General features: G+C 35.1%; 2 protein-coding genes across 2 annotated transcripts; both read right to left on the bottom strand.

Annotated features, from left to right (window-relative positions):
* Positions 1-1,851: 1,851 nt before the first annotated feature.
* Positions 1,852-7,943, bottom strand: LOC110717631 (D-xylose-proton symporter-like 2). The gene is made up of 14 exons (XM_021896378.1): positions 7,752-7,943; positions 7,422-7,516; positions 6,541-6,619; positions 5,325-5,384; positions 5,135-5,201; positions 4,920-5,044; positions 4,368-4,469; positions 3,873-4,241; positions 3,729-3,776; positions 3,570-3,632; positions 3,289-3,369; positions 3,000-3,098; positions 2,407-2,544; positions 1,852-2,243 (listed from the first exon to the last, which is right to left on the bottom strand). Exons 1-14 carry the CDS (start codon positions 7,803-7,805, stop codon positions 2,112-2,114), a joined length of 1,512 nt encoding a protein of 503 aa, XP_021752070.1. The 5' UTR covers positions 7,806-7,943; the 3' UTR covers positions 1,852-2,111.
* Positions 7,944-9,473: 1,530 nt separating this feature from the next.
* LOC110717646 (probable NADH dehydrogenase [ubiquinone] 1 alpha subcomplex subunit 12) lies at positions 9,474-12,582 on the bottom strand. Its single transcript, XM_021896399.1, has 5 exons — positions 12,421-12,582; positions 12,178-12,204; positions 10,943-11,031; positions 10,092-10,201; positions 9,474-9,990 (listed from the first exon to the last, which is right to left on the bottom strand). The coding sequence occupies exons 1-5, from the start codon at positions 12,507-12,509 to the stop codon at positions 9,835-9,837; spliced, it is 471 nt and encodes a 156-aa protein (XP_021752091.1). The 5' UTR covers positions 12,510-12,582; the 3' UTR covers positions 9,474-9,834.
* Positions 12,583-12,843: the final 261 nt, after the last annotated feature.

Genomic DNA, 12,843 nt, shown 5'->3' with positions numbered 1-12,843 from the left:
CCAATTTAGTCATTTACATATACACCTCATTTTATTAAATCTTCAAAATTGGTTCGATTTCGTGTATAATAAATAAGCCTTCAAATTTGGTCTCTAGAAACATTTTTGAGCTCGGCAAGATATGCATCAAGGTGATTGGCATTCCCAAAGGACCTCGAAAAGCCATTTAGGTGGTTGGCATTCCCAAAGGACTTCCTCCATTATTTAATTATTGCAACTCTTGCTTTTAAGAAAGTTTCACAAATATTGCACCATATCTATTTTAGGAAACAAAATATATGTCTTCACATAACAAATACCCAATATACCCTTACTTTTAACCCTTGATTCTTTAGTTATATTTACATGAATAATCTTGTCCTTTTAACCCTTTCTCTCTTCCTTTTTCCCACTACCAAAAAAAAATGTGCCCAACCCCTAAGATGCAATAATAAAAGAACGGAGAAAGTATATGCATTCAATTGTACTAAATTTATGCATAAATAGTACCACTGAACATTCAATGTTACTATATAAACTTTCAGTAGAACAATCAGCATGCGATCCCCCATTACGTGAGACAATTTGACCATAAAATAGGTGGGTTCCACCTACAGGCCTCTCTCTTCCTATCTCTCTCCTCTTTTCTCTTTCTACCATGTGTTTTTAGAATATTTTAATCATTCTTATGTATTTACAAATACATGAGTCCTACTAGTCGCATAGTCTCTATATGCATTTTTTGCATATAGAAGGGCAAAAGTGGAAAAGCACTGAGGTTTGACATCTAGAGTGGTACTTTTATGGTTACAGTGGTACATTTTTTGTACTGTTATGCATATAAATTGTACCATTATGTCTTAGTAGTACTATTATATCTCACACTGTTATAATATTTTGATGTACCATTTACATACTTATTTGTACTATTAGCATAATATTTATACCACTACAACGTTTAATGGTACTATTTACATATTAAAATGGTACTTTATACTCCCACTACAACTTCAACATTATTACTACAATGCCATTCTATATGCAAACGTATAGGAGTTATGTGTCAGACCTTCTCCCAAATACATAACGTTACTCCATTACTACTTCCCCTAAAGTTTCATTGTGGCCAACCACCCAAATGGCGTCATGTGGTGTTATGGTTTCCATAGGAAGCACCACGGCTGCTTTTATTTACGAATCCGAAAAAGTTGAAAATTGTCCAAAATAAAAGACTACAATCCAAGCTTTCAGAACAATTTCGAGAAATTTTCATTTCCAATTTGAAGTGAAACTGTGGGGTATCCCCGAGTCACATAAATAAGTTTGGAACCACAATATATTATGGCCTCCTGCGTATCATGTATTGCTTTCCAACATATATGCAGCAAACAAAAATTAGGCAAAAGTTGCTAAGTCGCAGCAGCTATTTAAGGAGATCGATTTAAAAGTATAGAGGTAAAAGTTGAATTGAGATTAAAGGCAAAGTCCATAGTTTCATGGATGGAGAGAACAAGTACATCCTCAAATCACAGTGATTTATTTGAGGTTGGACAAATTGATTGAAGAGATGGAGAGGTTGGGTTATAAAGTTGAGATGGCGCACGACCATATCATGATGTGGATGAGAGCAATAAAGAGATGCTGCTGAGACATCATAGAAAAATGCTTGCATTCACTGCTGGGAATCTGGGATCATCGGTATGCCCCCCGGTGCACCTACCAGGATAATGAAGAACTTCAGTATTTGAAGCGATTTTCATAATTTTATGAGGTTTGCGTTGATCAGTACAAAGAGGGAGATCATAGTCACGGACTTGAATTGATTTCACCATTTTAGCAACGGTTGTTGTTCCTGTGGAGATTTTTGGCGACTGATCATGCAGCCAGCTGTGCTGCTTGTTAAATGTCATTCTGATTGTACTTTTTGCTACAAATGTACAACCAATATCTAGTTATAGGATTGCAGAATGCACAAGAATGTATTACACTTTGATCCTATGTCACAACCAACAAGTATCATTGAAAAGGGCAGGCTGCACCATTGAAAAGGGCATGCCACTACCTGCTCTTACAGATTCACCAGTACGGCTGTACGGTAGTTTCAACTAAAAGGTGCTAATAGCTGAAAGAAGTTACAGCAGATTGGCCTCAATTTCCTCAAGAGTCATCCCCTTGGTCTCCGGTATCATAAAAAATATGAATATGACAGACAGGAAAGTTATGCCACCAAACAGAAAAAACAAATTTGCAGCTCCAATGAGATCCTGCAATAAGAACCCAGGTCAAAGGTTTATTCTTCCTCCAAATCCAATAATATGTAAAACTTGGAACAGAGAACATGAAATAATTTCGAGCTGTTATTCATTTTTGCAAATGATCAATATATGGAATTTTGGAGCATTGAGGAATAGTGATTGAAGGAGATACCTTCAAGGGAGAAAATGCAAAAGCAACAAGAGCATTAGCCCCAAAATTCACGAGCACAGCTAAACTCACTCCTCTTCCTCTCATGCGCAAAGGGAAAATTTCTGACATCAACAACCAACCAATCGGACCAAACGATAACTGCAAAGGGGCAACATTAATTACAAAGTGCAACACCGTTCAAGGTTTAATTAAAGTCAATAACACAGTTCAGAGCCAAATAACATCCTCACAGGCTCACATATATAAATTAGAACCTGAAGGAAGCATATATACTATACAAGTATCCACATTAAATCCCCCAATTTAAAGTAGGATTATAACTGAAATTTTTTAAGTGAGTGCTCTACATGCATATTAAAGAAAAAGTACAGACAAACTTGAAATGGCAAACGCAGGTAAGATCAGTTAAGGATCAGGAAATCATTTTTTATCAGATAATGAACAGCACTGCACAAATTGTACTCCAAAGCAATTGCCCTATAGATCCTTTAAGTATTTACATGAAAAAAATCAAGACACCATGCAATGCAGGGAATTCAATACATGTACATGCAGCATTCAAACTTGAAATGCAAGATTGATTTTAACTTTACCTGATAACAACCAACATAAAGGAGGAGACCAATTACAGCTATAGCCGGTGCATCACCAAGAAATGTGTAATAAGCTCCAAGAAACAATAAAGAGATCACCTGCCACATGATGACATGAGCACTATAATATTAGGAAGTCATAGCTAATAAGTTGACATCTTTCACAATTATGCTGTATGTGGGCTTGTAATTCAGTATTAATAGGCATCAATTTGCTATAATATGCATTTCAAAGTATGAAGCACAGAAATGTGCATGAAACCAGAGAGAAAGAGGGACGGAAGATTACCATCCCAGATACACCACCAAGTAGTAAAGGTCTTCTACCAAATTTATCAACAAACAAAACAGCAACTCCAGTCATTACCAGCTGCAAGTAGAGTGTACCGTAAGGGGAATTGACATTACTTTATAGAATGCAAGCCATATTTTTCAATTAAATCAAAGTATTAAACACTACTTAGCAAGAGTACAAGACTAGCTGGTAAATTATTCCAAATGATGATAAGACATATTCAGTCGCAATCCTAAAAAGAAGATATGCTTCTGTATAAATATTGAAAAATCTACCTTAACCAAGCCAAGCAGAATTGAGACCCTTGTCGCATCAGATGCTGCAGAAAATCCTGCACTCTGTTGGATAAATGTTAATCAACAGTAACATGAAATCCCCTAAAGACTACTTCATCAATGTCATTAACATTAATAAATTCGGCTCAAACATCTTGCCTGAAAGATAGAGGCAGCATAGTACAGCACACTTGGTTGACCGGTTATCTATGAAGCATAAGGACAAGATGTGTCAGAACATCTATTATGAATTTTATGATTATAGCAGATTCATGCACTACAACCCAAACAGAGAGATGCTACCTGTTGGAATAAGACTAAACCGCAACCAATAATTAGTGCCTTCAAGTATTTTCCTCTAAACATCTCAATTGTAGAGATGTCAGTCAATTCACCCGAAAGAGAAAGCTCATCCATGATATCATCCACTTGCTGCGAAGCTGTAGCACTGACAGCTGGCCCTCTAAGACGGCACATGCAATGAATGGCATTCTCCCTTAAATCCTGAATGATTCCTTTTCCTTGTATAGCACAAAAAAGTAGCCATCTAGGAGACTCTGGCAGCCACCACATCCCAATTGCCATTATAACTGATATAGGAGAGCTCAAGCCATACATATAACGCCAACCAGCAATGACATCCACTAGAAGGCTCCCAATGGCATAACCAAGCTGCACATATCAAGCAATGTTGCAAGACTCAAATAGAGGAATTTGTGAGGTTGAGAGCATCGGGGATCAAGTTGTTTAGATGAGAAGGACTAGCCAAAAACAAAGAAACTGGAGCAGAATACTTACAACCATGCCGATAATTATAAAAAACTCTTTCAGAGAGATTACTCGGCCTCTTAAATGAGATGGAGCAGTCTCAGAAATGTACATTGGCGCAGCATGCATTGCCTACAACATATTGCACGATATTACAGAAGCGAACACACTTTCATGCTGTTTAAAAGAATAACTATGTAAAATCGCATCATCATAGCAGCCTTAGTTAACAAGAACATCTTTGAAGATGCTAAATCCTTATTCAGTGAAGAAAGACAGGTTGTCACAGGTATGCCTTAGTCTGTAGACACCCCCCCCCCCCTCTCTCTCTCTCTCTAAAAAAAAGAAAAAAGAAAAAAATAAACAAACAAAAACACTCTGGGAGTGGAGTGCAGAAGAAAAAGGCTAATACATAGAACTGTGGTTAGACACAACAGGTGCATATGAAATTATGAATATTGTGAGCAAAGAACAGTGAGTGAAAGAGGAAGTAACTATTGTGAATATTCACATAAATAATCAGTGAGCACGGCTAGAATCATACTCTCACTGCAAACTCAAGAGAAAGAATAGGATAATTACCAGTCCAATACCAATGCCGAAAATAAAGCGCCCTATCATCATGATCACAAAGTTGGGACCTATTGCTGTAATTAGAGCCCCAACAAAATAGAGTGCAGCAGATATGATCAACTCTCTCCTCCTACCTATAAAGTGTATTAAAAAAAAATATCACATAAAATGAAAAGAAAATAGATAAGAAATTGTCAGACTCTAATATATGCATAAGTACAAACCAATGAAATCGGCAATTTTAAAGGCCAGGACAGAACCAATCAGGGCTCCATACAATGAGCCACTACTCTGCAGAAGACCACAGATATATCAAGTTAAATGTCAATGTATTTGTACATAATATTCCTATAAAGAGTTGACAAAATAGTCTCCCCTATTGAACATAATGAACAAGACAAACAGAGGACTCACAATAAGGCCAACATCAACAGAACTTAAGTCGTACCACGTAGTTCCGCTCAGAGTTGGTGACTGCAACAGAAGAGGGAAGGATTAATGACCAAACCAATGTTTCTTTTGTCCAAATTCCATTTGAAAGTATCTAACGTTCACCACTGCGTAGGAATTGTCAAATTCACCAAAAGAAGAAAATATTTTGCAAGCCATACAAAATGATGAAGTCTCCATTTCAACACACATCTTGTGAAAATATCATGTTTCCTATGACTCTGTGTCCTTTTTTGTAAGTGATTGTAGAGATAGCTTCTGAATTTTATAAGCCAGCTCCAGGAACCTCGTAAATTCACAGTCTTGACTGTCCAGACTCCAGAGAGTCTTCACAGGACAGAACTCAAACAGTAGCCATGTAATTACATCCCAAAATAACATACACAAGAACTCAAAGATAAGAATGATATTCTAACAGCTTTGACTTATCAAATCTCAAATATAGCCATTTTAAATAAATTAAAAAAAAAACAATCAATTAATATATTTATATATCGTCTTGAAGATATATAATTACTTTTTGCCAAAATACTGACTAAGTGATGCAAGTAATACTCATAATAGAACAAAGAAATAAATTTCTTAATTTGTAGATACTGTACTGTAATTGCCAACTTGGACCACTAACATCGGCCTCAGAGAGATCATTTCATTACTAAAGGTAGAAGCTAAGGCCCTTGTAAGCCAGTGAGACATTCTGCTAACCACCAAGGTGAGACGCTAAGACTTCAAGCATCACAAACCACAACTAAACAATAACAGACAGTGACAAGAAATTGCAAGATGTTATATTTAGGTATGAGTGTCAAAGATGATTGATATAAATAAATTAAGAGTTAAAAGAAAAGTATTACATTTCAACTTGACTGGAGAAGAAAATCACAGCCTTTCAGGCATAAAAACTATAAATCAGCAAGAAAAGCATAGTAGACATGCATATTTCCTGACCTTAAAATGCACTTTATCTGGTTCAGCTAAGGAAATGTAATCTGGTGCGACTTTCAGAATTATAAAGAAAGATATGATATTAATTTATTGCAGCTAGAAATTCAACATTGAAAAAAAAATTGACTAAGGTGCAAATCGTACAAATGTCAAACTATAGAATAAATGCAAGTTGGCAAAAAAAGTTACGTGCAGATGACCAAAATGATCAAATCGCTCCATATAATCCTCATACCTGAATTGAAATTGTGGCAGATGATGTGGCACCAATATCATATCCAAAAAGTAGTCCTCCAAGAGCTGGGAATAAAAAGCTGTGAAAACAAAAGGAAAACATTTCACCATACTTTCCCTGATAGGAGCAGCATCAAGTTTACAAAGCTCAACAGTACACCAAAGGTTTTAAGCAATTTTTTTGCGCGTCAAGTACTCAGAGCAGTATCTTGCGCCACAGTAATCCACATATATAGCTCATAAACAAGCTGGAAAAAACTCCAGCTAAGAATCATCACACATCCCACATCCCCATAAACAAGGGTAATAAGCAAAACTCACACACAGCAACACATACTCCCTCCGTTCAAATTTAAGTGTCTCATTGCGATTTTAGTTGTCGTTGATGACATATTTTTGCAAGAAACCAACATATAAATTACACATTTTGAAAATACAAACCACCTTAAATTATTTAATTAATTGTCAAAAACAACATTATGTAACCTTTTTGTTTTTTGCATCTTACATTTTAATTACACTAGATTTATCAATCATTTTCTCACCATTTCGTCAGCCAAGAGCAAAATGATAATGATTATTTACCTTCTGGGTAATTTAGTTAGAATGAAGTTACATTCAAATTAAAGCCAAATTAGATAATTCTTTAGCTTAAATGAAGTGTTTGGCAATGAAAATATCATAATAGGTCGCAAAATTTCCAAATTAAATTTAACAGTCCATACACGCTTATCATGAACATAATCTTTTACTAACTTAAAAAACAACACGGAGGGTCTGTGTACGATACCTCACATATTTGAATCCCATTTTTCTAATTGTAATTTATAATGCCCTTGAAGCTCATTCGGCACAGAAAAAGAGAATAAAGAAAATACTCACGGTAAAATGCAGGAAATAAGGGAGTAATCCTCATTAGGATGACCTCCACTAGAGAGAGGTTGATGTTCTGCATCACCATTAAATTCATCTGAAGTCTGAAAAAAAAAAAAAAAAAAAAAAAAAAACTCAAATTAAACAATCATCAAATTAAATTTACTTCCAAATTAAACAACACACATAAATATAAAGAAATTAACACAATTCCTGCAATTTAAAGCGGAAATTCATAGTCGATCACAACGAATTACAACGAGAGCAAAATTGAAAATTTAATCGCACAATTTAGAGAAAAATGACATGCAAAATAGTTTGGAGAAATGGAAAACCTACCTTTCTAAAAGTAGAAAGAAATGGTTGTTGATGATCGGAGGTAGCGGTAGCCATATTTAGCTCAAGAAGCTTTGGGTTGGATCAACTCTTCAATAGCAAAAGCGCCATTTTTATACTCCGTATAAATTTATTATTTTTTACTTTTTTGTTTTTTAAGAAGCGTCTTCTAGATTCTAGACATGTGGGGGAAAAAAAAAATTATATCCAGTCTTTTTTTTTCACCTGTCAAAATGATTTGGATTTTTCTTATCATACAAAACAATGATTGGGATTTTGTGATTACTAGGATTGATTTGACAATTCAAGGTTTCTTCTTCAACTCCTTGTGTTTATTTATCTGATCTGATTTAAACTTATGTGGACTGATTTGATTTGATTTGATATGGCTTAAAACGATCAGAACTAATTGAGATTTTTTCTTATCATATTGTAATATACGAAGTAAAAGATTGGGATTTTGTGATACTAGCCTACTAGGATTGGTTTACTATCTACTCTACTCCCTCCTTTTCTAATAGGTATGAAATTAATCCGTTTTGGTTGTTCTTACGGGGTAAATATTATGGAGTTATGTACATTTTTTATGATTAATATCATTTATTGGTAAAAAGTACAATACTTTGACGTTTTTAAATAACTCATTAAGACAAATAAAACAAGACCCTAGTATTGGAAACGATTTTGGAGACTTCCTCACATTGTCAATATTTGTTTTCCCATATTTTCTCCTTTCTTAGTTAAAGCTAGAAGAATTGTGTATAAAAAATTTTCGACGACAAACCTCTCTTATTAGTAACAATGAGACACCTACAACCGAGGATCAAGGTGTGGAAGGACGGTTAATCCCTCCATCTCCCCCAAGAGTGACCTGGGTTTGATCCTCACCCCACCCCGCCTATGATAGGAGGGGCACCCCCCACCCTGGATCTTACCGTGAAAAAAATAAAATGAGACACCGACAACCTTCATTAAAAAGGACATTGGTGGCTCTGAGTAGAATGTCTCAACGTTTGAGATTGAAGGTAAGAGAATATGCTAAGCATATATAAATGGTGGAACTCGAACTTATAACCTCAAAGTTACAAGTTCAATTCTCCACCAAGCAAGCTTGGTTCTACACATCTGCGTCCAAGTAGCATTAACTAGCGATCATGTCTTCATGGTTACCCATGAATATAATATGATTTGAGCATAAATGAGTTGATTAAAAATAGTCCTAAATTTTACCTTTAATAGGATACGTGATCATTAATGCATATGTAATTATGTACAGTGCTATTATGAATAATTAAATATGCCCCTTTTCCTTATTGCCCAGAGACGGTAAAGTACTACGAATTTTATAGAGTGAAGCCGTAAATTAGCATAACAAATTCTCTGTATCCAATTTGAAAGAATTTACAAAGTATATAAGAAACACCCAAAAAAAAAAATCAAAATAATTCTTTTGTTAGAAGACTTTTTAGAATTATTCCGCCACCAACTTGCCTAAAAGCATGATACTAAATCAACCAACGTGGTTTAACACTCAATCATTCATTACCCTTCACTAGATAGAAGTAAACCAACAAAAATCCAACATAAAGAAATAAGCATACTTTTGCTCTTATCTGCACTGATTCTGAAATTAAAACCTTGAAAAAAAAATTGAAAGCTAAAGCAATTGCTACCCTACTTTAATGTTAATTGAATATGTTTATGCATTAATAGCAAGACATGGGATAACAACATATCCATCCTTTTCTTCTAAACACATGAAATTTATATTTTCTCGAGTCATGGGAAAAGAATTGAGGTGGCCATAACGCAGGCTTTTACATTGAAAAATCCTGACCACGAGGAACAAATTGCAATACAGAATTGAAACAGAAAAAGACTAGGTTCACATACAATAAATCGCGTTGAAACATAAAAATGACAACATAATCAGAGTTTTCAATTTTGCCTGGTTTATGCTTATAGTTACAGCAAACATTTGAGATTTGACCATAGTAGCTCCGAGCATAACAGGACATTATTCATCACATGAGGTAGCTTGCCAGGAGAAAAAAACCTCGCCAAGCAAAAATGAGCACAAGATAGTTTAGCTCTTGCCCGGTTGCCATGACTGGTACCTGGTCCAATCCCTTTGCCCAGGGTTGAGAGTGTGGCCTTTGGAGTGGTAAATTTTTTCATCACCCTCTCCAGTGAAGTTCTCCTTGTGGTCAATGGCATACCTGCTCGGCTTTAGCATAAGAATCTGCAACAAATGTAATAGTATACAGTCAGATAATGGCACAATTATACAATATCAGGCATAATACAAAGTATTAAAATTCTTCTACTTGATGTCAAACTAACCTCATCCCCGGTGTGGTCAGTGATGTAGTGAAGCCAGCCATGCCATTCTGGTGGCACTTGAGAAGCATTATAGCGATTTTTACTCGCATATTCTACCCACCTGTGCCTCCCTGCAAAACAAGAGAGATTACACTCTCATTACCATATAGGAATTCCCATAAACACCCTGACATGCATTTGCCATAATTTTAGCTTGGAATACGTATGTATCATGAAATAAACCATCCTGAGGCGCGCACAAGGTGCATATGAGGTGCACTTCTGAAAAAAAAAATTAGGTGTTTACAGTGTGTGGTTGTGTGCCTCAATTCAAGAAGCAGACCAAAGCATGCCCAAAGGTGCGCCAAGGCACACTAGGACTTTTGTTGCTTTAGTGCACCTTGAATTTTTTTATTACACTAAACAATATTAGTTAATAATCCCTCCGTAATTCATGGAGGAGAATTTAGACATAGTGCAGTGCGGACTCGGCTGACTCCTCAGAATGATTACTGAATTAAAAATATTTTGCTAGACAAATAAACTATGCATACAGCCTAGTAACACATATTCAGATTATTCTGCATAAGTTCATGATTATTTGGAGTCTAACATGATATACTCTCAAATAACTCCTGAATTTATCCAAATAACCTTACCAAAATATAACACTAGCAACAAGGAAAAATCATGCAAAAAAAATGTCGACACCCCACTGTGAAGAATTAAGAGCTTATGTTTCACATATTTTTTTTAAAAAAAAGGTGGGGAAAACAAACAAACAAAACCAGATCATTAAAATGATAAGCTCAATAGTGAGTAGTGACAGTACACTAGCAATGAGAGAGGGTGGCAGTAAACAAGGAACTAACCATATTGAACATTCATATTCTCATAGTACTTATTTCCATATTGATCAACGCCCACAACCTTTGCCCCAAGATTGTGGATTTTGGTTTGCCTGAACATATATAAAAGGAAGATTCACAAGCTTTATAAACAAACTTTTTAGTGCCAATTCATGGCCAAAACAAACACAGAGATGAAATAACATAGCACATCAAGATACCTGTTATCACTGTCAGTTATATGCCCAGGTTATAAGAAATCCATGAACAAAATAACAATTGCTCAACAAGCAGTGTTATACGGCTGGAATAGCAGAATAGAGATATGAAGCAATATCATGTGAGATTTGTTGTAAATGCAGGCACAGTCTCAATTACATACATACTGTAAGAAGCAAAGTATTTTCATGGCGGCCATATAAAAATCATAGTTATCAACCCAAAAGACAGATTGTCAAAAGGTAGAAAGTAAGCAGAACTAAAGAAGCCCAACGCCCCAACCTAATGTGCCTCCTAACCCCATCCATCAAGAAAGAAATCATTTTGTTGTTCTTACAACACAAAAAAGTCCATGGTTCTTTAATCTGTAATAAGGATTAGAGGTAGAAACCAATTCCTACCAGTAGCACCTAAGCACTACAACCCCGAATCGCAGAAACTCCATTGGATCTAAACCATCTAATCCTTCATGAAATGCAAGATAATTAACATATACGATAAACAACTCAAGGTAAAAATTGGTTTTCTCTTCCAACAAAAAAGGGGACAAATTGGGCCAAAAAAGCAAAAAAAAAAAAAAAAAAAAAAAAAAAAAAAAAAAAACACACACACACACACACTGGTTCAACATATATTCATGAGTTACTAGCAAAAACATGTTGATCCAGAGCCAAAATGTCAAACCACACAATATGAAACAGTAGGAAGAAATGTCAAGCTTATACTCGTGAATAATTCATCTGTCCTCCAAAGATACTAGTTACATAAATCTATCAAATCGGGGGTTCGGGTCATTTTCAAGTGATTCGAAGTCATTCAATTAGTTAGTCAGTTCAAATCAGCTCGAATCAGATCAATTTTCGGCACCTCATAACAACAAATTGAAAATTTAACGAAAAAATGTAGCACCAAGTTAATAAGATTCAATCTTCTCTAACATCAAATTTTACAGATTATAACACATCAAAATAAATTCTACTTCATCATGCTATAAAATTCATGAATAATAAAAGATAATAACAAATTAAAAACACACTTACAGAAGGTTGCCGTCCGGTAGACATCTCCTGAAAATATCAAAATCAGAAAACTATTTTTAAAATTAAGTAAAAAATTACCAAATTATATGATTTGGAGTCAATTTGACAAAAAATCATCCAATTTTCAATCGAAAAGAAATGACATAAGATCCAATAACCCTAATTTAATTATAAATTCAACAACAAATTTCTCGAAATTTCTCAATTGATTGATGAAATGATAATGTGAAAATAAATACTTACAGATAACCTTCTTCTCTGAACTCGCGAAGGAAGTTGCCCAAACCTTTCTCCTTGATCGCCTTGAAGGTGTTCCTGACAATCGACGCCATTGATTTTCTCTCTCCTCACCACTGTCTCCTCCTATTTTCCTTTTGTTTTTTTTTTTTTTTTCTATTTTCTATCAACAAAAATGTTTGACCCCTATTGTAATTGAGCTCTTTCCCTAAATAATGTTGGGAAATTATCTAATTCCCAAATTACAGCTACTCTTTTTTTAATTCCCACCATACCGTCCACGTCACCGGTTCAGTGAGAATTTTTTTAAAAACGGGTTTATTAGAAAACCGCTACTTCAAGTAGCGTTGTGCTACTAAAAACCGCTACTTCAAGTAGCGGTTTACTTATTAGAAACCGCTACTTGAGGTAGCGGTTTATATTTAAACA

This window comes from Chenopodium quinoa, unplaced genomic scaffold (genome assembly GCF_001683475.1).
Source record: "Chenopodium quinoa cultivar QQ74 unplaced genomic scaffold, ASM168347v1, whole genome shotgun sequence".
NCBI lineage: Eukaryota > Viridiplantae > Streptophyta > Magnoliopsida > Caryophyllales > Amaranthaceae > Chenopodium > Chenopodium quinoa.
Note: the sequence above shows the minus strand (reverse complement) of the source record. Positions and strands in the feature narration are given on the sequence as shown.

What these genes read in the sequence shown, in the direction of transcription:
- LOC110717646 (XM_021896399.1), bottom strand. Translation starts at nt 12,509, where the DNA reads ATGGCGTCGATTGTCAGGAACACCTTCAAGGCGATCAAGGAGAAAGGT. An exon ending in CTACCGGACGGCAACCTTCT is followed by an intron (nt 11,032 to 12,177) that starts GTAAGTGTGTTT and finishes ATATATGTTCAG; the next exon opens with GCAAACCAAAATCCACAATC. An exon ending in CTGACCACACCGGGGATGAG is followed by an intron (nt 9,991 to 10,091) that starts GTTAGTTTGACA and finishes CATTTGTTGCAG; the next exon opens with ATTCTTATGCTAAAGCCGAG.
- LOC110717631 (XM_021896378.1), bottom strand. Translation starts at nt 7,805, where the DNA reads ATGGCTACCGCTACCTCCGATCATCAACAACCATTTCTTTCTACTTTT. An exon ending in TTTATGTTGGTTGTTATCAG is followed by an intron (nt 2,545 to 2,999) that starts GTAAAGTTAAAA and finishes GCCCCTTTGCAG; the next exon opens with TTATCGTTTGGTCCGATTGG. An exon ending in TTGCATTTTCTCCCTTGAAG is followed by an intron (nt 2,244 to 2,406) that starts GTATCTCCTTCA and finishes TTCTTATTGCAG; the next exon opens with GATCTCATTGGAGCTGCAAA.